Genomic DNA, 20,552 nt, shown 5'->3' with positions numbered 1-20,552 from the left:
GCCCACTCTGGCTCCCTAGGCCTTGACCTCGGCTGATCTGCGCCTTCTCAGCTTTAGCGTTTTGCCGCCGCCTAGGGGCGAGCTCTCCTGGGAGGCAACCGCGCAGCCGGCTTCACCGCCCCTCTCGCCGCCACTACAACTTCCAGCGGCCCCAGCCGCGTCCGTCCGTCTCCTCCGCACCGAGTCTCGGCGCTGCGCCTGCTGGGAAGCGTAGTTCCGAGGGTTCCCCAGCGCGGGACCTTCTGGGAAACCCAGGCGCCAGCCGTCAGAGGCTGTCGAGCGGTGGGTGCTTCGGCACCTCGGAGGCTCGGCGGAGGGTGGAGGTTTTTCAGAATGGGAAGCAGGAAGGACTACAGGGTTCAGGCCTCGGAGTCCTCGAGGTCCCCAGTGCCCCGCGTGACAATAAGCTCAGGCCGCGTCCCTCCAACCCTGCTCTTTCCCTCAGGTCATGCTTCATCCCCTCCAAGCTCTGGCCTCCAAGAGAAGGAGGATGGCGGGGGGGTGGGGGGGGGGTCACCTGCTAGAAAAGTGTGGGGCGCCAAGGTCTGCCCCGGGACTCTATGGACTCCATCCCAGGGTCCAGGCCCCGCCCCTCAGCAGCTTATCCCTAGCCGGGGCTCCCCCCGTGGGAACGGGGACCAGCTGGCCGGAAGCGCCAAACTGCGTCCCTGTCGAGCCCCGGGGATCAATCAGGCCGAGGAGTTAATTATGTAATGAGGGGGCAGGGGGTCGGGGCTAATGAAGCCTGGGGTGGGGGGAGAGAAGGGGAGGGTACCCAGGTATCCGGCCCCCTCTTGGACCCCTTCCAGGCCCCAGGGGTCTCCACCCAGCCCAACTCCAGGGCCCCAAATAGGGGAGGGGCTGTGATCCTGGGTCTGGAAGGGGCTGAGCTGTGAGCTATAAAGGGGGCATCTCTCAGCACCCGGGGACTCTAGGCAGCGTGACCTGAGGCCAGACAGGACTACTCCATGTACCATCCACGAGAGTTGTACCCCTCCCTGGGGACAGGCTACCGCCTTGGGCCCCCCCAGCCGGGAGCAGATTCCAGCTTCCCGCCTGCTCTGGCAGAGGGCTACCGCTACCCTGGTGAGCATGGGGGCCAGCTCCGGTGTAGAGGCCGTGGGGGGCTGTGGCCCTCTGCTGGCTCTCATTCCTCCCCCATCTCCAGATCTGGACACTCCCAAATTGGATTGCTTCCTCTCCGGGATTGAGGCTGCTCCCTGCACCTTGGCCGCTCCCCCACCCCTGCCCCCGCTGCCCCCAGCCCTGGGCACTGAGCCGGCCCCCCCAGCCCCAGACGCCCTTCATTCGCTCCCTGGAGTCAGCCTGAGCCTGGAGAACCGGGAGCTGTGGAAAGAGTTCAATTCCGTGGGAACAGAGATGATCATCACCAAAGCTGGGAGGTGAGGGGCTGGGCCAGGGTCAAAGGGCCCAGTGTGCTCCTGGTGGGGGTCTTTTGGGAAAGGCAGAGTTCCTGGTGAAGGGGCTAGGTTTGGGGGTTCCTAGAGGGTCTAGAGCGCTGCCTAAGTTCAGGGTGTGATTGTGGCCTGGGTCACAGGTTACTCTATGGCAGGATCAGGGGTCATTCTGTGGCAAAGGTCAAGGGTCAGTCTGTGGAATCTGTAGCTGGTTTAAGGACCAACCTACGGCAAGGGTCTTAGGTCAGTCTGGGCCTGGGTCAGAAAGTCCGGCTGGGTTACAGTAAATTCATATGTGGCCCAGATCAGGGGTCAGTCTGTGACTGGAGCCAGGGTTCAGGCTACGATTGGAGTCAAGGGCCAGCCAGTGACCAGCATTCAGAGTAATCTGGCCAGGATCAGGGTCAGTATGTGACTAGGTCTGGGGTCGCCCTGGAGGCATGGTGTGTGGCCTGTGAGCCAGGAGCTCGGGCCTGAGCGTGGTAAGTCCTCGGTCCCGCTGAAGGCAGGACACTGTTTTCCTGAAGCAGGTGTGTCCAGCAGTGTAGACTGTGGTGCTGGAGACTAGGTGAGGAGACCAGAGTGGGGAGCAGTAGGCTCTTGGCAAGACTTTAGGGACAGAAGCGTGTCACCACTGCTTCTGCAGATGGAGTTTGAGGGTTTAGGAGTCCAGAGTCTGACTCTGCTCCTAATCTGTGTGACCCTGGTCAGATCACCTGTCTGTCCCATCACTTCCGGCTCAAAGACCCTGCCCTCTGGATTCTAATTCCACCTCTCTCAACGTTTCTCTGACGAAACCGGGTGAGCGCCGGTGGTGGCTGCGCCCACCCCTGGCCAGTGGGTCGCGCCAGGCCTCTCCCATCCCCTCCCCTGTCCAGGCGCATGTTCCCTGCTTGCCGAATATCAGTCACTGGGCTGGACCCCGAGGCCCGCTACCTGTTTCTCCTGGATGTGGTTCCAGTGGATGGGGCTCGCTACCGCTGGCAGGGCCGGCGCTGGGAGCCCAGTGGCAAGGCCGAGCCCCGCCTGCCTGACCGCGTCTACATTCACCCTGACTCTCCTGCCACTGGTGCCCACTGGATGCGGCAGCCCGTGTCTTTCCATCGTGTCAAGCTCACCAACAGCACGCTGGACCCCCATGGCCATGTGAGGCCCTGGCTGGGACAGGCTGGGGGTTGGGGGTGGGACCCCGGGCGGGGAGTCATCTCGTTTCTTCCCTCTCAGCTGATCTTGCACTCCATGCACAAGTACCAGCCCCGCATACACCTGGTGCGGGCAGCCCAGCTTTGCAGCCAACACTGGGGGGGCGTCGCCTCCTTCCGCTTCCCCGAGACCACATTCATCTCTGTGACAGCCTATCAGAACCCGCGGGTAAGTGACCCTGCTGGAGGGGGTGGTGGGCCCCACCCAGGCCGTGGGAGCTCTGACCCCGAATGTGTGTCCCCAGATCACACAACTGAAGATCGCAGCCAATCCCTTTGCCAAGGGCTTCCGGGAGAATGGCAGAAACTGTAAGAGGTGGGCATTGCTCATTCATTCACTCGTTCCTTCAGCAAACGTCTATGGACGGCCCACTGTGTGTCTGGCACTGTGCTGAAAGCCAGGAACACAACAGTAAGGAAAAACACTTATTCGCTCGATGATCCCACAGATACTTGTCTTAGCACCTGCTGTGTGCCGGGCACAGTGCCAGGCACTGGAGATCCATCATGAAGAAAAGAAATGAAGCCCCTGCCCTTATGGGACTGACACTCTAGTGGGCAGAGTAGACAAGTAAACACGAGAAATAAGTAAAATATAATGTGTTAGGGATAAGTTCTGAAGAGGAAAGAAAGAAAGGAAGACAGGAAAGACTGGAGTGGGGTATTTATTAGATGAGAAGCCTGTTCCAGGTCCTGAAGGGAGTATGGGAGGAAAAAGTCCTGAAGGAAGTGGATATCTGAGGAACAGCGTGCCAAGAAGTGGGAACAGCATGGGCAAGGGCCCTGAGGTAGGAGCACACCTGCGGTGTGGCTGGAGTGGAAGAGGCGAAGAGGCAAGTGAGAGGCGAAGAGGAGCCAGGCTTTGTTGGACAGTGAAGGTTTATTTAGGACTTTGGCTTCTGTTCTGAGTGGAGCTCTCTCAGTCGAGCTGTTCTTTGCCCTCAAGGGGTGTACAGTCAGGCAGAAGAGACAGCCGTTAATCAAAGGGTCACCCTAACAAACATACAGCAGAACAGTTGACAGATGCTATGAGGGTGGTGGTGTAGTGCCGTGGGAAGTCAGAGGACTTCCTTGAGGAAGTGAGACAAGAGCGTGAACTGAGCCAGGGATGAGGTGAACAGGTGAGCAGGGGCAGACGAGAGGATTCCAGAGGATGGCTGCCAGGCAGCCGGTGATGGGGAGGTGGCCTCAGCCCACGTCCTGGCCTTCTAGCTTGGGAAGGAGTTTCCCAAATGCAATGGAGGCAATAGGAAACCACTGGAAAGGTTTAAGTGGAAGATACTTTGCCCTTTCTAGTCCCTTAATTCTCTGGCCTTGAGTTCCTTCATCTGTAAAATGGGTATAATAATGGCACTTCCCTAACAAGGTCCCTGGGAGGGTGAAAGGCCTGGCACCTGGTAAGTGCCATTATTACCACCATCATCATCATCATCACTATCATCATCATCATCATCATCATTGTCACTGTCCTCTAGGGAGCGAGATGCCCGTGTGAAGAGGAAACTGAGGGGCCCAGAGCCAGTGGCCACAGAGGCCTATGGGAGTGGAGGTGAGCGTAGCCTCAATGGTGATGGGGGCCAGTCCTCAGATGCTGTTCCTCCTTAGCCCGACCTCTCTTCTGTCTTCCCCAGATGCACCAGGGGGCCCCTGTGATTCCACACTGGGGGGGGACGTCCGTGAGTCAGATCCTGAGCACGTCCCAGCCCCCCGCGAAGCGGCCCAGGCCCCGGCTCCTCCGTGTGGCGGCTCCAGTGCCGAAGCCTACCTTCTGCACCCTGCCGCTTTCCACGGGGCTCCCAGTCACCTTCCAACCAGGCGAGTGGGACGAGGGCGCAGAGTTGGGCTGTTTCAGGTCGGGGAGCCCTGCGTCCTGTCCTGACACCTCCTCTTTACTTCAGGAACCCCAGCTTCCCTGAGGCTGCGGACTCTGGGCGCCCGGCCCCCTACTCGGCCGCATTCCTGGAGCTGCAGCCTGGGCCCGGGGGCTCAGGATACCCAGCAGCTGCGCCCCCAGCCCCCTTCGCCTCGCACTTCCTCCAGGGGGGGCCCTTCCCCCTTCCCTACCCCGGCCCTGGGGCTTACCTGGACGTGGGCTCCAAACCTATGTACTGAGCTCTTGCTGGGCCCCTCTGCCTCCCTCCCTGTCCTCGGTCCCAGACCTCCGCCGCCCTTCCCCCAGGCCTGCAGCCCCATCACTTCCACTGGCCCCATCCCCCACACCAAATGGCGGCCCGGGGGGGCCTCCCCCACCCCACTTCACACTTTGATTTCACTCCCACCCACCCTGGCTTCAAAGCTCTGGCTAAGCTGCTGGGAGTCCAGCTGGGGCCAGCTTCCCCTTCCAGGCTCTCACCTCGGTGTGAATGGAGGGAGGCTCTGCCTGGCCAAATGGGGCCACTGCCCAGCACCCCCTCCTCCTGGGCCTCAGCCTTGGGCTCTGCAAGTTCTACCCCCTCGCCCCAGGACAACCCACACCAGTTTGTTCTCAGGACCGGAGTATTTTTGTTAATAAAACTCAAAAGACCTCAGTGCTCTGGAAACATTGGCTAATGGTGTTTAGCCCTGGGCAGGGCTGGGTGAGCAAAGGTTTTGTGGGGAGACCCGAGCCCCAATTTACACTTGCCAGTTTCCGGCTGCATGACCTCGTGCATGTAAATCAACCGGCTTTGGTGCTGTTTCCTCTTCAGGGAAGTGGGGCAACGTGAATGTCCTGACCCTCACTGTTTTGAGAATTAAATAAGGCTGCTTCTGAGAACCCAGCCCTCTGCCTGGCATGGCGGAAGCCTTCCCGGAAGTCACTGTCACTGGATGCAGACCAGGAGGCTCTGGGGCAGTCAAGGTCCTCAGGTCTGCCCCAGGCCCCAAGGCCGGCATCGCTGCTCAATACCAATCGAGTCTGACACAAACCCAAAGACCATTTTTCTCCTTTTATTAGAATTTTTCTTTCTCTCAAAATTTTTTTATCTAAAAACAAACCAAAAAAAAAGGAAAAAAGAAAAACAAAAAATTATTGGAAACATCATGGTTCAAGTGGGGAGAAAGGAGAGAAGCGTGGAGCGGAAGCTCCAAGCGTCTCCAGAGAAAGTCCTCACCCTCGAAGTGCCCTCTCTGGGGGGAGAGCAGAGCCGAGACAACCCCCCAACACCCGGCCTCCGTCTGGAGAAGAGGGCAGAGTCACAGTGGTCCGAGGGCCAGAGGGGCTGGAGGGATCACAGGAAGTAATCGGCCACGGGTTTCTTGGAGGGGATGCCCCGGGTCTCTTGGGGCGCAGCCTCGAAGATGATGAAATCTTTCTGGAGATGCTCATCTAGCTCCAAGATGGCTGCCACATTCCCACAGCTAGAAGCGGAGGGCAGTGGTGTGAGAGGAGTGGCTCAGCCAGGGCCCCACCCCCACCCCCTCCTCCTGGCCCAGGCAGCTCACCGGTAGCAGTAGTTGGGAGCCGACCACACAGTGAGCACAGTCTCATTGAAGTGCCACTTATAACCTTCCATCACCAGTTGGTGGGCGCGACAGATCATGTCAATGTCGTTGGCTGCATTAAACTGGGCCACCACGTCACTGCCAAACAGGTAGCCAGCCCCACGGGGGCTCACGCCCCAGCCTGTTGTGTCTGAGGCAAAGGAAGGTAGGGATGGGGGGAGAGGGTGTCCTCGAGGTTTCTCTGGTGCCCACCGCCCTTCGAAAGAGACCATCCTGTCCCCCTCTCTCAATCAAGCCCCATGGGGCCAGAGCACACGGCCTGTGTTCTGGGGGATCCTGGAGACAGGACAGCAAATGCTGGAGAAAATCAGCTCCAAAGGAGAAAGAATTTTCTGACGGTTGGAGCTACCCCATAACCAGAGTGACCATGTGACTTACAGGCCAAACAGGTGCACACAAAAGCGAGAGAAGACACTTATAATGACCACATTGGTCCAGCAGGTGACAACAAGGGCTGTCCTGGCCGCCCTGGGAGCAGTGGCCAGGCAGGCGGGCACGGCAGTGAGAGGGCGGAGGCTGTGCGTGTTACAGCAGGAGCTCTGGACTGGTACTTGGGAGACTCGGCGTTCAGTCTTGGCTCTGCTCTGTACCAGCTGGGGAGCCCCACAAAATGAGGGACGTTCGTGGGGCCGTCGTTCTCGGAGTGTGAACTCTGCAGAAGCCCCTTCAGGTTCAGGGGGCCAATGATTTTGTCCCAAACAGGCCTCTGAGCGATGAAATACACACCCATCCCCTCTCCGAGCTCACGAGCACCAGCTGCCCACACTCCTCCTCCTCTTTGAGGGTGCCAGGGGGCAAGCCGGCCAAGTGCAGACGCCAGTGAAGACCAGCTCCGCTCTGCTCTTCCCTAAGCCCGCCTGGCCTGTCTCTTCAAGGCGCTTGCTTTAGCTACAAGACCCCCTCAGTCTCCTGCCACACTAAGGGTAGAGCCACCCTGCCCTGCCTGCCTGCCCTCACCTTCAGGGTCAGACCAGAGCAGGTCACACATGGGCCCATCATGGGGCACTTCTTGCTTTCGGTCAATCGTCCGGATCTGGTCCAGGGTCTGGATAGAGGGGGAGAGGCCCCCATGCACGCAGAAGATCTACAGGGGGACAAGAAAGGAGTCAAGGCCGGCTGAGCCCAGCGCCTCTTCCCCCGCGAGTCCGATCCCCGCGGGACCCGGTAGCCGGCCCACCTTGCCATCGATGATGGCCGACAGGCTGAGGTAGTCAAAGATCTCAGTGCAGTAGCGCCACACGGTCACCGAGCCATATTTGCGCAGACACTCGTCGTAGAAGCCGTAGACCTGGGTGATCTGGCGGCTTTCGTGGTTGCCCCGGATCAGGGTGATTCGGTCAGGATAGCGAACCTGGAGGGGGCCACCGATCCAGGGCTGGGGGCTGGGCTCTGTCCCTCCCTCACAGCCCCACCGGCCCTTCCCAGATCTCCTCATACTTGCCCACCCTGTCGCCTCATCACTACCCCAGCCCAGAGTCATGCCATCTCTTGCCAACCTCGCAGGCCCCGGTCCCTCCTCCAGGGGATTTGAGGCTGACCCCTCCCCATCAACTACAACCTATCGGTTCCCCTTTCACCACTAAGTCCTTACCGAGACCCTCAGGTGCTCTGTCATCTGGCCTACCAACGGATACCGCACCCAGGTGAACTCAACACCCTGCCACTTTCCGAGCACGGGGAGCCTCCATTCCCTCCCCTCCAATGCCACAGCTCCGCCTTCTCCTCCAGGAACCCCATCAGATGCCCCCGAGCCAAGGAAAGCTGCTCTGCCCATCCCCGGGCAAGCTGAACACCAGCAGGACGGCTCAGAGCTGGGGGTGGATGGAGAAGGAGACGAGGGCAGGAAGGACACAGACAGGTCAGGCCGGAGGCGGCCCGGGTGTGGGCACCGGAAGCCCGGGTTCCCACCTTAAGTGCCAGCAGCAGGAGGAACGTTTCGACGCTGTAGAAACCACGATCCACAAAGTCCCCCATGAAGAGGTAGTTGGTCTCAGGGACGTCGCCACCCACCTGGGGAGGGAGGAGTGGGGGGAGAAGGGTTTGCTCGATCCTCGCCTGTCCCCCGCTGCGGCAGCCCATGTGCCGGTCAAGTTGAGGCCCTTCTTTCACGGAGGGCCCACCAAACAGGAGGCCTCTCGCTCACCCAAGTCAAAGCTTCCACTCTTAAAATTAAAGGCGTCTTCCAGTCACCCCCCAGGTCACCTGTCCCAGAGTCTCCCCACACTCACTCTGAACAGCTCCTTGAGGTCATAGAATTGCCCGTGGATGTCGCCGCATACCTAGGAAGTGAGGAGAGCTGGGTGGGAACTCGCACAGCCGGAGAGCCTCCGCCTCCAGGGGCTGGCCTTCGGAACACCCGGCGCGTTAGTAGCTCCTTATCGCTCCTGGCTAAACCTCAACTTCTCAGGGCCACCAATCTACTGTCCTACCCGGACTTTGTCTGCTCTGGCATCACCCCCCATCCCGCACTGAGTGCCAGCTGTTCTGTGGGCAAGAGCTAAAACTAGGTCTCTCAAGCCAGGCCTGTAGCTTCTGGAGGACCTGGCCCCCTCCTCTCCGTGTTTCCCTCAAGGAACCCGGAATAAAGCTACTAATGACACGGAATACACAGAAATGTGTGGGGTAGAATCACTCACCAGATTCAGAGTCCTTCTGCCCTGACCAAGAGTATCCCCCCATCAGCTCAAAAGACCCTTCCCGTAACATCCATTTCATATAGCAAGGCTCCCTTGAAGATGGGAGAGGGATACACGGGACTTTCCGGGCTCTCAGGGATGAGGGGCAGACCTCTGTAGCCCACAAGATTAAGGGGAACGGCCATGTGCCTAGGCTCTGGAAGGACACGCGGTACTCACTGTGACTGGCGAGTCCACCCTCTGTACGTTGCTCTCCTCTACCAAGATCTCTCTGGGGACGGGAGAAGACCAGGGTCACCACAGCCAGGCCAGCCCAGCTCAGCCCAGCCCAGTTCCCCATCTTTTGGAAGGGAGGATCTGAGGTGGGCCTTGAACCTCTAGGGGGCAGGAGTGAGGTGTGCAATAACATCCCCAGGATGGGCTGACCGCAGGCCTCCCCAAGGCCAAGAGGCCAGAGCCCAAACTCTTGCTGCGGCATTCAAAGCCTTTCCAAGGAGACAGTGGCCTTTCAAGCCCTGACCCTCCCTGTTGCCCTCTTTCCCACATCCAGTGCTCGTTCCAGAGAACAGACCCGCTCGCCACACAGAGCTCTCTGCTCACGCTGCTCCCTTGGCCTGGAGCGCTCCGAGACCGTGCCCCCGGCTGAGCCTCCTCTCCGCCCGGCACGGAGGCTTTCCCCACACGGTCCGAAGGCACCCAGTGATCAAACACACCATCAAAGCGATGCGCTTTTGCCTTATTTAGAGGGAGTGACAACTCTGTTCTTTCGTTCCTCCCTGCAGTAGAGTCTACTACTACTCAAGAGCGCGTGACGTGAAACCACTCTGTCAGCTACACACACACAGCGAAGTAAGCGGTGCCACGTTTCCAGATTTCGCCCTTGGTGATGACGGCAGCGGTGACCACTCCAGTTCACGCCACACCCCAGGACTGTAGTAAGAGCTTGGTGTCGATGACACAAACCCAACGGCCACCCCCCAAGGCGGGCACTGTGATGACACCCGCTGCTCAGGCGAATAAACTGGCCACGGTCATACAGGTGGGATTTAATTCAGGCAGCCTGGCGCTGCCACCTAGTTACTCTGGTGTGGGGGGCGCCCAGGCACTGGCCTTTTTCTGCCAGCCTCCTCCTAGGAGACAAGCAGCTCCCTGAGCTCCGAGAACGGATGCTTTCACCTACGGCCCTGAAGATGCTCTCTATGAAAAAGGTGGCTCGAGGGAAGTGCGCTTGCTTGGCTTTCTGGGAATGGGGGGACGTTCGGGGGAAGGCACCGGCAGTGATCGAGCGGCCATCCAACAACCAGGCCCTCCCGCTAGGAACGCATCTGGCGTGAAACACTGTTCCACATCAACTGCTTATGATGACCTCCCCAATGGACTCAGGGAGGTTCTTTTCCTCCTCGACAGAAAAACCAAGGCTTAGAGAAAAAAAGGGGGCAGGATCACGGTCACGAAGCTGGAGAGTGAATGAACTGAACTCAGGAGCCCAATCTCCTATGAATCTGTGCCGGCCTCATCCACAGACTCCGGGCCCAGCCTCCAAGCCCAGCTCTGTCACTCACAGCACATCATCCGCCCTCTCAGGGGTCACACCCGCCCACCTTTACTTCCACCACGAATGCTACCTTTAGAAAAAGCCTGCCAAAGTGCCAGCCCCTGTCCCTACAGATGCAGAATCTCATCTGAGCTCCGTAAGGACTTCAAAGTCTTGGAGAGATGGAGAGACTTGACCAGGATTACATTGTTTATAGGTGATGAAGCTGGGACTCGTATTGAAAAGCACCGGATTCAAACCCTCTGCTCTTTTCCTGTACTGGTATTTTTAGTAGGACTGAGTTCAGTCCACACACTTCAGGCCTCTCTAGTTCCAAGAGTTTGAGACTATGTACCCTGTGAGCAAGGGGAGGTTCCTGACACTTTCAGCCTTGGCTGGGCCCCTGGTGGGTCTCCAGGAGGCCATGGCCAGGTGCAAGAGTTGTTCCCCCTTCAGAATGGGCCCAAGATAATACTGGCCAACTTGGGCCTCAGCCCAGTACCTCGCAGCCCCTTCTCAGTTTCAGCTGGATGGGACTCTCCCACTCCTCAGTCCTCTATAGCTCCCCAGTGCTTTGTACACAGTTTAAGTGTCTCTGCTTGGCTGTCAATGAGCATGGAGTACAGTGAAAGATCTGGATCCAAAATGAACCTCCCCTCCAACGAGCTGTGAAACTTCAGGCAAGACATTATCTTTTCAGAGACTCAGTTTCCTCTTCTGCGAAACACTCACGCTTGACCTGACGAAGCCACAGGGCTGCTGCCAAGAGCAATGGAGACGGAATAAATTACCTCTCTGTTATTCTGAAAACTCCACTGTGCTATTCGAGCATTAGCTATCCTCACCACCGAATCAATTCAGGCCCTCTGGGCAAGATGAGTCTAACAGGAAAAAGAACAGTGCCAGGCAACAGTTGGTTTAAGTTCCTAAAAATGCCACTCAAGACAGAAAGAACAGGGATGACTAAAAACATCTTGGGGCTCGTCCAGTCAGGGAAATTTTCTTCAAACGGCAAACACAGTCACAGACAAAAACGGGCCTTGCCTGTTCACCAAACAGGCCTCGTCTCGCTGCTATGAGTCTGTCTGTGTGAAGTAAAACCAAGCAAGAGTCTGAGAGCCACAAGTTCAGAACCTAGCTCCGCCACGTTCTCTCTGGGTGACCTCAGTCAAGTCATCAGGCCTCCAGGAGTCACGTTAAATGGAGCAAATAGTCCTGACCTCACAAAACTGCTGTGAGGAAGACGGAAGTTCCTTGCCAGTACAAGGCCTGTTGTGGAACCGTGGGCCTGCTGTTCAACAAACATACGGTGGTTCTCCTGGCTCTTTCCCTACAATTCTCCGGCACGGTGCAAGCTGCAAACAGTACCTTAGGGGAGGCAGGTTTAAGTGGTCTCCTTGCTGGTGCCCACACATCTCGGGGCCTCCACTCCTGCCCTCATCCTAGTACGAATGTCCTTCCTCCCTGGCCCTGCTCCCATCAGCCAGCCAAATGATTTTCATCCTTCCAGGCCACCTTCTCTTAGAAGCCTTCCCTGATGACTTCAGTCCCTATCAGCAATGCCCTCTTCCTACACGGTAACAACAGTAACACCTAAGGATCAGTGAGCACTTACGTTGTACCCAGGAACTATGCTAAGCCCACCCCACGCACCAACTTATTGACTCGTCACAGCCATCTTAGTAAGTACCATTATCCCCAGTCTACAAATGAAGAAACTGTCAGGGACCTCAAGATCACCAACACAGCCAGTAAGTGGCAGAGCTCACCTCCCAACCTAGAACCATCACATTCCAAAGCCTGAGCTCCTAACCACTACATCATCCTACTTCCCACAGAACTCAAGGGTTGGGCTTATCCCCAAAGTTCAGCTCCTCCAAGAAACCTCTGTTCCTCCCGCAGGTAAAGTTGTTTCCATGAGCTTCCTAAGTATCTTATGACTCTCTAACGCCACTGAAAACGCGTCACTTCATACTTTCGGTGTCTTTATCCAGGTCTGTCTTCTCCCAACAGGCTGGTTGCTCGAGGGAAGTGGCCCTATTCTGCTCCTCTCTGGGAAAGATGCCAGGATGATCCAGGCCCCAAGTTCTCACTGGCTTTGCCCCAGACCGGAACCCCCTTGGGCAGAGGGACCACCAGGCTCACCTGGCCTTAGCGCACAGGGCCTTGACTTCGCTCTCTTTGATGAGCTCGCAGCGCCGCAGTTGCTCGATCTGCCGGTCCAGGTCGCTGATCTCCGCCATGGCCCACCACCCGCCCCCGGCGCGGGTCAGAGCCGGGGCCGCCGCCCCCTCCGCACCGCACAGGGGTCTCCTGAGGAACGAGAAGACGAGTCCGTGGATCAGAGCGTCCGTAGGGGGAGCGGGGGTGGGAGGGTGGGGGTGGGGAGGCAACTAAATTCTGGAGCTTGCCCGGCCCCCCCCACCCCCGCCTCCCCTCACATCGGCCCCGGGACCCCCAGCGTCCCACGGCCCTGGCCGTTCCCCGCTAACTCCCGCCGAACCCCGCGATCCCGCGCTCGGGACGGTGGCCTAGAGGGGTCTCAGCCTATTACCGCCGCCGCGACTCCGGCTCCGGCTCCCGGACTCCCTGCCTGCCTTCCTCCTTCCCTCCGCTTTGGGCCGCCGCCACCGCCGCCTCTACTTCCGGCCCCGCCGCGGAAGCAAAGGGAGATCAGTTCCGCCGCGCGCCGGATGTGGCGTCATACACACCTTCCCCCTCGCGCGCCGCGCCCTTGCCCCCACCTCTCGGAGCAGAGGAGCGGGGATGAGCCGAAGGAAGCGGATGTGGGCAGCGTGCGGGCGGAGGTCACCGGGGGCCCGGCGGACCCGCCTCTTGCGAGCTGATGGACGCCTCAGTCCGCCCCACTCCCATCTCCGTTAGGGAAGCAAGCTGAGCCGCGGGGCCGCCGTGTAATTTTGTGACACGCTTTTATTTACCTGTTTGAGTCGACCTACCCATCCCTGAGGGTCACCCTTGCAGCCCTGGTGCTTAGAACGAGGCCTGGCACAGTAGGCATACCTAAACATTTGTTCAGTGGCTGGGAGAATCCTGTCCAAATCTCTTTCCATGGCCCCAGAGAAATCTCTGCCGTAGAGGACCTCCGAAGTTAGAGGCAGAAAGGAGTCCACCTTGCCCACACCGAGTCTGGGCCTCGGTCAAAATGACCTCCCCGATTCCAGAACAGTACCCCCCGACACCCCTCAGTTGCTTCCTGTTGTCTGCAAGTTTTATTCTTTTTTTTTTTTTTTTTTTAAGGAATCAGTTCTAGTATCTCCACCTATCACACGTTCTGGAATTCACCCTTAGTATAAAAAGCCCACCCCCCACCACTGGTATTTGGGGAAGTGACTGGTCTGTGAGCATACTTGGTGTCTGAGACTTTGCACATGCTGCTCCCTTTTGAAAACTCCTTTTTGCTATCTTCTGTTGACCTTCAATTTTTATTTGCTTTCCTTAAGACTTTGTTTCAGAGAATTGAGTGAGGCTAGGCACAGAAGTGAGGCCAAACTTTAGAGAGGCACTGGGAGTGGGGTTGGTTTTGTATGTAGGCAATAGATGCAAATGTGCACTGAAGGAAATGACCAAGTTCTTAAACTCCTAAAAAGTCCTAGGTTAAGTCAGTTCTATGCACATCACTACAGGAATTCAGTAGGTCCAGAGAGATCACAAAAGTCAAGGTTATTTTTTTCCCTCCACAAGGGAGCTCAGACAGCAAAGGGCCCAGAGGGAAATTCAGGAAGTGGCAGGACTCACTAAGATCCCTGGTTATAACCAGGGCCTTTAACAGCTCAAGAGACCTGATGCAGTTACTGCTACAGCCCAACCTGGGTGACTGGGAAAGGGTTCAAGGTGTGGCAGAGGCATTCAGTACGGGGCCTTCGTTCTGGCTTCATGGAACGCAGCAGCTACGTTGGCCCAGTTCTTAACCTGGAGCCTGCGCCCTGTGTTGTTGAGGGGGCTGAACAATCAGTGTTGTTGAGGGGATTGTTGGAATAAATTCCAGGTTCTTCAGGCGGTTCCATGGTCCAAGGAAGATTAATTAAGAAACCAGTTCTAATCCCATCTCCTGTTGAGATGGGAAAACAGACAAGCTCAACAGTACAGATTAAGGACATAGGCATTAATAATCTCGTCTTCATCAAGAAAGTGCAACCTCAGGCAGCACGGACTTAAGCGGGAGATGGGAATAACAACACCCACTCATACAGATCACTTGCGTGGTGTCGTGTCGTGTCGTGTCGTGTCGTGTCACCTGGCTCATACCACTCAGGAAATGTTGGCTTAGGTCAGTGGCTGTTTTTGTCACGGGGGCCTTGTGCACCTGTGAGTTCTGGGTCTAAAAGTGAGACTGAGCCTAACACATACTCCCCCCAACTGTGAGCCTTATCAGGTGCTGCTGGTAAAAGCGGATGGGAGCTTGATGGTAGGGAGAAAATTTCACGAGCTCTCTTCTTGAAGCCCTGGGCAAGCATAAAACAAAGCAGGAAGGTCCTCTCCCAACCCATTCACTTTTCTCCTGCCCAGGAAGGAAGAACAGGAAACAAGGGATCTTTCTTCTAGGCTCTGCCACCTCCCCTGGCCCTCCCCGGTCCTGAACACCAGACACGAACGGCACACTCCCCCTTAAATAGATGTTTATTGGCAGTGGGCTGGAAAGAGCAGTGGAGTTAGCATATACAGACAACACCACACACCAATGTCACATGGGAGGCAAAAGTGATGGCAAAGAGCAGCCTGGAGCCCTGGGTGAAGTCCCCTCCTCCAGAGTGAGTGTGGGAGGGGACGGGGCCTGGAGTGTTGAGGGGGCAGCCTTAGGACACCTCCGCTTAGTAGGCATGGTTAGAGATGAAGAGAGACTCGCTGGCTGCGGCCCCAGCCTGACCACTTGGGGTGTACTTTCCTTGGCAAGCGAGGCTGTTGGCCTAAGAGGGGAGAGGAGCCAGAGTGAGGTCTTATCAGAATCCCGTCTGCCCCGGCACCCCGCCCGCCTCTTGCCCCCATCCTTACCAGGGCTCGCTTGACATACTCCTCCTGGGCAGCCTTCAGGTTCTCCTTCTTTCCACCCCAGGCCTTCAGGGCAGAAGCCTGCAGGGCTCGGCCATAGGAGAAGGTCAGGGCCCACGGCTTCAGCAGGGGGCATTTGTTGATGGCGTTGAGGTTGATGGATGCCTCCTCCTCACTCTGGCCTCCAGACAGGAAGGTGATCCCTGTAGAACAAGGGGTGAAGGGGGGGAAGCAGATATAGTCAGAGACTCAGGGCTTGGTAGGAGCCCCTAGAAGCTGAGCTGGAAGTCAGACCAAATGGGCGTAAAGATTGTGGGCACAGTTCATCTACCTCCCAGAGGTCAAGATGAGGATGTGGGTCTCACCAGTGACAGCGGGGGGCACCGTGCGGCGCAGAGCTGTGACGGTTGCCATGGCAATCTCCTCATGAGAGTATTTATGGGTGCAGGCGTGGCCTGGAGTTACCATATTGGGCTTCAGCAAAGTGCCTTCCAGGTAGATGTGGTGGTCACTCAGAGCCTTGTAGACAGCAGCCAGCACCTAGAGCAGAGCAGGGCCAAAGTCGGTTGCGATCGAGGCGGGGGGAACAGGGGTCAGTCCTACAGCCCTTGGCCCAGTCACCTATCCACCATACTGCCCAGGCAGGCAGGGAACTTACCTTCTCGGTTACATACTGACAGCGCTTCAAGTCATGGTCCCCATCAGGGAGGATCTCGGGCTCCACAATGGGCACGATGCCATTCTGTGGGGTGAGGGACAGGGTGGCCTTGAGGCCTTCTAAGCTGAAGCCCACCCATAGCTCTCCACAGCTATCAGCCAAGATCTTATCTCCATGATGACAGAGACTCATGGCCTCACGGCCCTCAGCAGACTGTAGGGAACAGGCATCTCCTCCAAGACACCCACACAATCCCTACTCTGCTTCTCTGCTCACAGAACCCCCGAGTGTCCTCCACAGGCCCGAGCCTGATGCTTGGGGAAGATCCAGAACAACTGCGCTGGGGGAGGTACGTATCCTGGCAGATGGGTCGCAGGCTAGCTGACACTCTGGAACCAAATGAGGTGGGAGGTGGCCTGCTGGGGAACTGGAGGCCCACCTGCTGGCAGATGCTGGCATAACGGGCCAGCACGTTGGCGTTTTCCATGATGGCAAGGGCTGAGGGGGTGTGTTCCCCAATCTTCAGCACACAGCGCCACTTGGCAAAGTCGGCTCCGTCCTTCTTGTACTGGGCACAGCGCTCAGACAGCCCATCCAGCCCTGGAGAGGGAACAGAATCGTCAGAGCACAGCAGAGGAGGGGGCAGGCGGCTCCCCACTCAACCTCGGCACCCAGAGGGCTGGTGGCCTGCGCGAGTCAGTCCGTAGGGCAGGGAGCAGAACGGTTCTCACCTTGGGTGGTAGTCTCGCCGTTCGTTCCTGCCAGGGGTACCACGCCCTTGTCCACCTGTTGGGGCGGGGGGGGGGGGGGCAGCAACAACATAAGACAGGAGGAGTGACCTCTAGTACTCCACTCTGCCCCTCACTTTACTTAATCTTAAGTGATACCTCACGGTTTGCAAATGTTTTCAGTTAGTTACAATACCTGGGCCTAGGAAGGAAAATACACGGGGAGGTTACTGGACAGAGCCTGGACTGCTACCACTTACTAACTCTGCGAGCCAGACACTTCACTGCCTTGAGCTTCTGGGTCTTAGTCTGTACAAGGGAAACGCCTTGCTCTTGGAGTTACGAGGATGAAAAGTGCCAAGCAGGGGTACCTGGCTGGCTCAGACGGGGGGAGCATGTGACTCTCGATCTTGGGGTTGTGAGTTCGAGCCCCACACCGGGTATAGAGATTACTTAACTAAAATATTAAAAAAAGAAAAGAAAAAGAAGCCAAGCAGTTCCCATATGTTTCTGGCTTTTCTCACACATGCTTCGGAGGTGGCCTGGGGCAGACTCCACTCACGTCTCCAGGCTCCCAACCCAATGTCCACCCCCACCCCGGCCTGCCACTCTGATTTCTTTCCCCGAGATCCATCTCATATCCTGAGACCCAGCCCCCTCACCTTGATGCCCACAACACCGCCCTTGGATTTGATGACTTGGGGGAAGGGGCGGCCATCGTCTGTCTTCTGGTACAGTGTCTCATGGAAGAGGATGACACCCCCAATGCAGGGATTCACACGGTCATCGGCAGTCAGCAGCAGCTGGCGGTAGAAGCGCCGGTTCTCCTCGGTGTTCTCGGTGCCGATGGACTGCAGCCGCTTGGCAATGCTCCCTAGGAGCATCGTATAAAAATAAGAGGATCAGCCTGTCACCCTCAACCCTGGGCCCTCCTCCACTGTGTCCTGCCCGTACCAGTGGACTCATCTGCAGCCAGGATGCCCTTGCCCGGAGCCACAATGCGGTGAGCGATGTCAGAGAGCTCCTTCTTCTGCTCTGGGGTCAGCGCTGGGTATTGGTAGGGCATGGTGCCGGTCAGTTCCTGGCCAAAGGAGGCAGACAGGGGAGGAATGGTTAGCTGGGTCTTCCCATGGTCTCCCCACAAGCAGGGCCCCTTGCCTGGAGGTCAGGACAAAGGTTCCCTACCCTCCCCTAGTCCACACTGGGCAGGTCTTGGGGCACTTCCTGTGCCCAAGCCTCCCCTACACCCAACTTCCCTGTACTAGGCCTGCCTCCTGTACCTTCCCTAACTTTGTTTGTTGCTGGGTGTTTCCCACCTTAGGGTGGGGTTGCGTACTGGCATCTGTGGTAAAGCAATAGGCCAGAGACATGGAAAGACAGGTCATGTAGAAGCTGGACCCTTCTGGCTTGCGCTCTGCCATGGGGTCACCTTGCCTAGAAGCAGAACCGAACCGGAGTATTTTAGAATTTAGAGGTCGCACATCAGGCAGAGGGCCCAACAGAAGGACCCAGAGAAGGGAAAGCTCTGGGCTTCAAGTCCCACAGAAACCAAGGGCCAGAGCTGAGACTAGAACCCAGATCTTCTGACTGCTGTACGGGATCCACCCAAGATTCCAGGGCCGGCCCAGGCTCCAAAGCCTCAAGGACATCCCAAGGTCAAGCTTCTCCTCCCAGGGTTGGGGGAGGGCCTTAGGAAAAGGGTGTTAGAAAAAAGGGCAGGAGGGTAACGGGAAGCCCAGGAAAGGGCAGCAGAGGAAGCCCAGCCCAAGGGGGAGGAACGGGGTAAGGTTTACCGATCGCATTGCTCATACAGGGTAAGAGAATTGTAGAGAGGCGAGCGGCCCCACCCCTTCCCCTGAAAATGCTCCTGTCTGCCCGCCCGGCTGCAGCTGTTCCAGGCTCACAATCAAGGTCACCAGATAAGTAAAGGCACGGAAAGTGTTAACTGAGCAGCACGCGCCTCCAAGGGGTTTCCCCTCCTCGCCAGGGGGGTCCCACCTCCCAGGGCAGGGACTAACCACGCTTTCGGAAAGCCTGAGAGTATACGAGCTGGCCCCCACCCCCTCGCTGCCTCTTAGGATCACCGCAGAGGCAAAGGGGCCGTAATCCTTTGCACCTGGGATCCCAGCAAGAAAAGGAGAAAAGGAATGGCCCTTCATCTCGTCCTGCTTCCTCCTCCGCCATGACTCAGCGCGCGTAGTCGCTGCATTGCGCAGCAAACCAAGGAAACTCAAGCTGAAGACGGTTGAGGAGTCCGGGCTGGGAGCATGTATGTGGGAGGTAGTGGGGCGCGGGGAGATGCTGGGACGGGGGAATGGGGGTGGGCTCCGACCCGACCGGCCACTGCCCCCAGGATCCTTCTCCAGGGTCCCTGACCTTCGCACACGGCGAGGGGCGCTCACCTGGCACGGGAGGGGGCGGGTTTGCGGGGTGCGGCGGTGGAGGGCGACGGGCCGGCGAGCGGACTGAGGGAGCGAACGCGGCAGTCGTCACCAGCACCCTGGTTCTGCGGCGCGTTCCAAGCGGAACGCAGCCTACTCGGCTCCGGAGGGGGCGGCGCAGGGGGCGGGAAGCAGGGAGGTGGCGCCGGGCTTATAAAGGCACCGCGCCAGCCTCCGCCGGGTTTTTTCCCTTGAAGGGGGCCGGGAGAGCGCTGGCGTCCAATTGCAGGAGAGGAACGGTGGAGAGGCCGCCCCCGAAAGGCGAAGCCCGGAGGCGGCGCTTGGGCGGGGACAGCGCTAGGAGAACACGATCCCTGCCCCCCCCCCCCGCCACCCCCCGGCCCCCTAGGACGTGACTCGGGCCACATCCTTCGGGTCGCCTGGGCTCTCCACCCCCCACCCCCCCGTCTCCCTTCTCCCCCCAGTTGGCGCGTTCTGGGGAGCCGTGACTCAGCCGATTAGGGGCCCCGGAGGAGATGGGAAGGGAGGTGGGGGCAAGTGGGTGCAAGAGCCTGAAAGGACGGAGGCTCAGCCTCCCCGTCTAGGCCCAGTCGCGCGGCCGCGGGGCAGCCCCAGCTTCCGGCCTGCGCTGATGCAGCGTGTGTCACACTGTAACAGAACCCGGAGGTTGGGCGTCTGCCGGCCTCGCCTGCAGGCTCGACTTGCGGGCTCTGGCGCGCGGGGCCGCCCCTCCCTGGGTCACCAGCCCAGGCGGAAGAGCGGCGGGGGGGAAAGGGCGGCGAGTGGCTGCCCCGGGAGGAACTCGACGGGGCGGCGGGGCTGGCGGGGGGCGGAGGCCGGGCGGCAGCCGTTCCGGGTGGCCCGCCCCGCGCCGGTATAGGCGCCCCAGCCGCCCGGGTCGGGCTCGCGGCCGCGGCGGACCGGCCTCGCCGTGCGTGCGCACGCCCTCTCCGCCCGGGCCGGGGCGGACCCGCCTGCGGCCCCCGCCGCCATCCACAGCCAGACTGCGGCGGAACCGGCCGGCCGCCGCTCGCCCAAGCGAGTCTGGAGATGCAGTGCCACAGTCCCCGCGCAAACGTCTCCCTGGGACCTGACTTCCCCCTCCAGACTCAAACCTGTCCCTAGCCGGTCAGCCCCCAGATACATTCCGAGTCCCTCATCCTACCAGCCAAGCCTCCCCTCCTAATCTGGACCCCTTAGGCCCAACCCCAACCCTGCGGCGTCCTGCTGGCGCCCACCTGCGAGGAGGCTGAAGGAGCGGGCAGAGCCTGGTCAGCAGCGAGTGAGCCAGGCCGCTCCTGGGCTGGGTTATAAGGCAGCTCCTGCCCTCCCCCCAGCCAATGTCCCCAACCTTCTCCGGTGACCCCTGCCCTTTCCTTGCCACGGATCCCCTGGCAGGGTCCTATATTTAGGGAAACCTGAAGCCCCTGACATTCAGGCCAGCGTGGGGCCTAAAGTGAGAGAAGGGGGAGGAAGCTCTGGGC

The 20,552-nt window shown here is 58.6% G+C and overlaps 3 protein-coding genes across 4 annotated transcripts; 1 reads left to right on the top strand and 2 right to left on the bottom strand.

The window, feature by feature from the left end:
- Positions 1–249: 249 nt before the first annotated feature.
- Positions 250–5,148, top strand: TBX6 (T-box transcription factor 6). Its single transcript, XM_019439902.2, has 8 exons — positions 250–1,086; positions 1,169–1,403; positions 2,297–2,564; positions 2,643–2,789; positions 2,866–2,936; positions 4,096–4,169; positions 4,252–4,435; positions 4,519–5,148. The coding sequence occupies exons 1-8, from the start codon at positions 969–971 to the stop codon at positions 4,730–4,732; spliced, it is 1,311 nt and encodes a 436-aa protein (XP_019295447.1). The 5' UTR covers positions 250–968; the 3' UTR covers positions 4,733–5,148.
- Positions 5,149–5,534: 386 nt separating this feature from the next.
- On the bottom strand, positions 5,535–12,950 carry PPP4C (protein phosphatase 4 catalytic subunit). Its single transcript, XM_019439904.2, has 9 exons — positions 12,828–12,950; positions 12,419–12,586; positions 8,959–9,010; positions 8,332–8,382; positions 8,012–8,113; positions 7,281–7,454; positions 7,061–7,187; positions 6,044–6,233; positions 5,535–5,959 (listed from the first exon to the last, which is right to left on the bottom strand). The coding sequence occupies exons 2-9, from the start codon at positions 12,514–12,516 to the stop codon at positions 5,830–5,832; spliced, it is 924 nt and encodes a 307-aa protein (XP_019295449.1). The 5' UTR covers positions 12,517–12,586; positions 12,828–12,950; the 3' UTR covers positions 5,535–5,829.
- Positions 12,951–14,893: 1,943 nt separating this feature from the next.
- Positions 14,894–20,429, bottom strand: ALDOA (aldolase, fructose-bisphosphate A). 2 transcript variants are annotated; one of them, XM_053894389.1, is made up of 9 exons: positions 20,307–20,429; positions 17,621–17,747; positions 17,329–17,540; positions 16,670–16,724; positions 16,378–16,538; positions 15,939–16,022; positions 15,646–15,820; positions 15,284–15,483; positions 14,894–15,198 (listed from the first exon to the last, which is right to left on the bottom strand). In XM_053894389.1, the coding sequence occupies exons 2-9, from the start codon at positions 17,730–17,732 to the stop codon at positions 15,103–15,105; spliced, it is 1,095 nt and encodes a 364-aa protein (XP_053750364.1). In that variant the 5' UTR covers positions 17,733–17,747; positions 20,307–20,429; the 3' UTR covers positions 14,894–15,102. The 2 variants fall into 2 exon arrangements, with proteins under 2 accessions (XP_053750364.1, XP_019295448.1); XM_019439903.2 differs by lacking the exon at positions 20,307–20,429 and adding an exon at positions 19,069–19,239.
- Positions 20,430–20,552: the final 123 nt, after the last annotated feature.

This window comes from Panthera pardus, unplaced genomic scaffold (genome assembly GCF_024362965.1).
Source record: "Panthera pardus isolate Hobbes unplaced genomic scaffold, ASM2436296v1 HiC_scaffold_5, whole genome shotgun sequence".
NCBI classification, from domain to species: Eukaryota; Metazoa; Chordata; class Mammalia; order Carnivora; family Felidae; genus Panthera; species Panthera pardus.
This window is presented reverse-complemented; position numbering and strand designations above follow the sequence as displayed.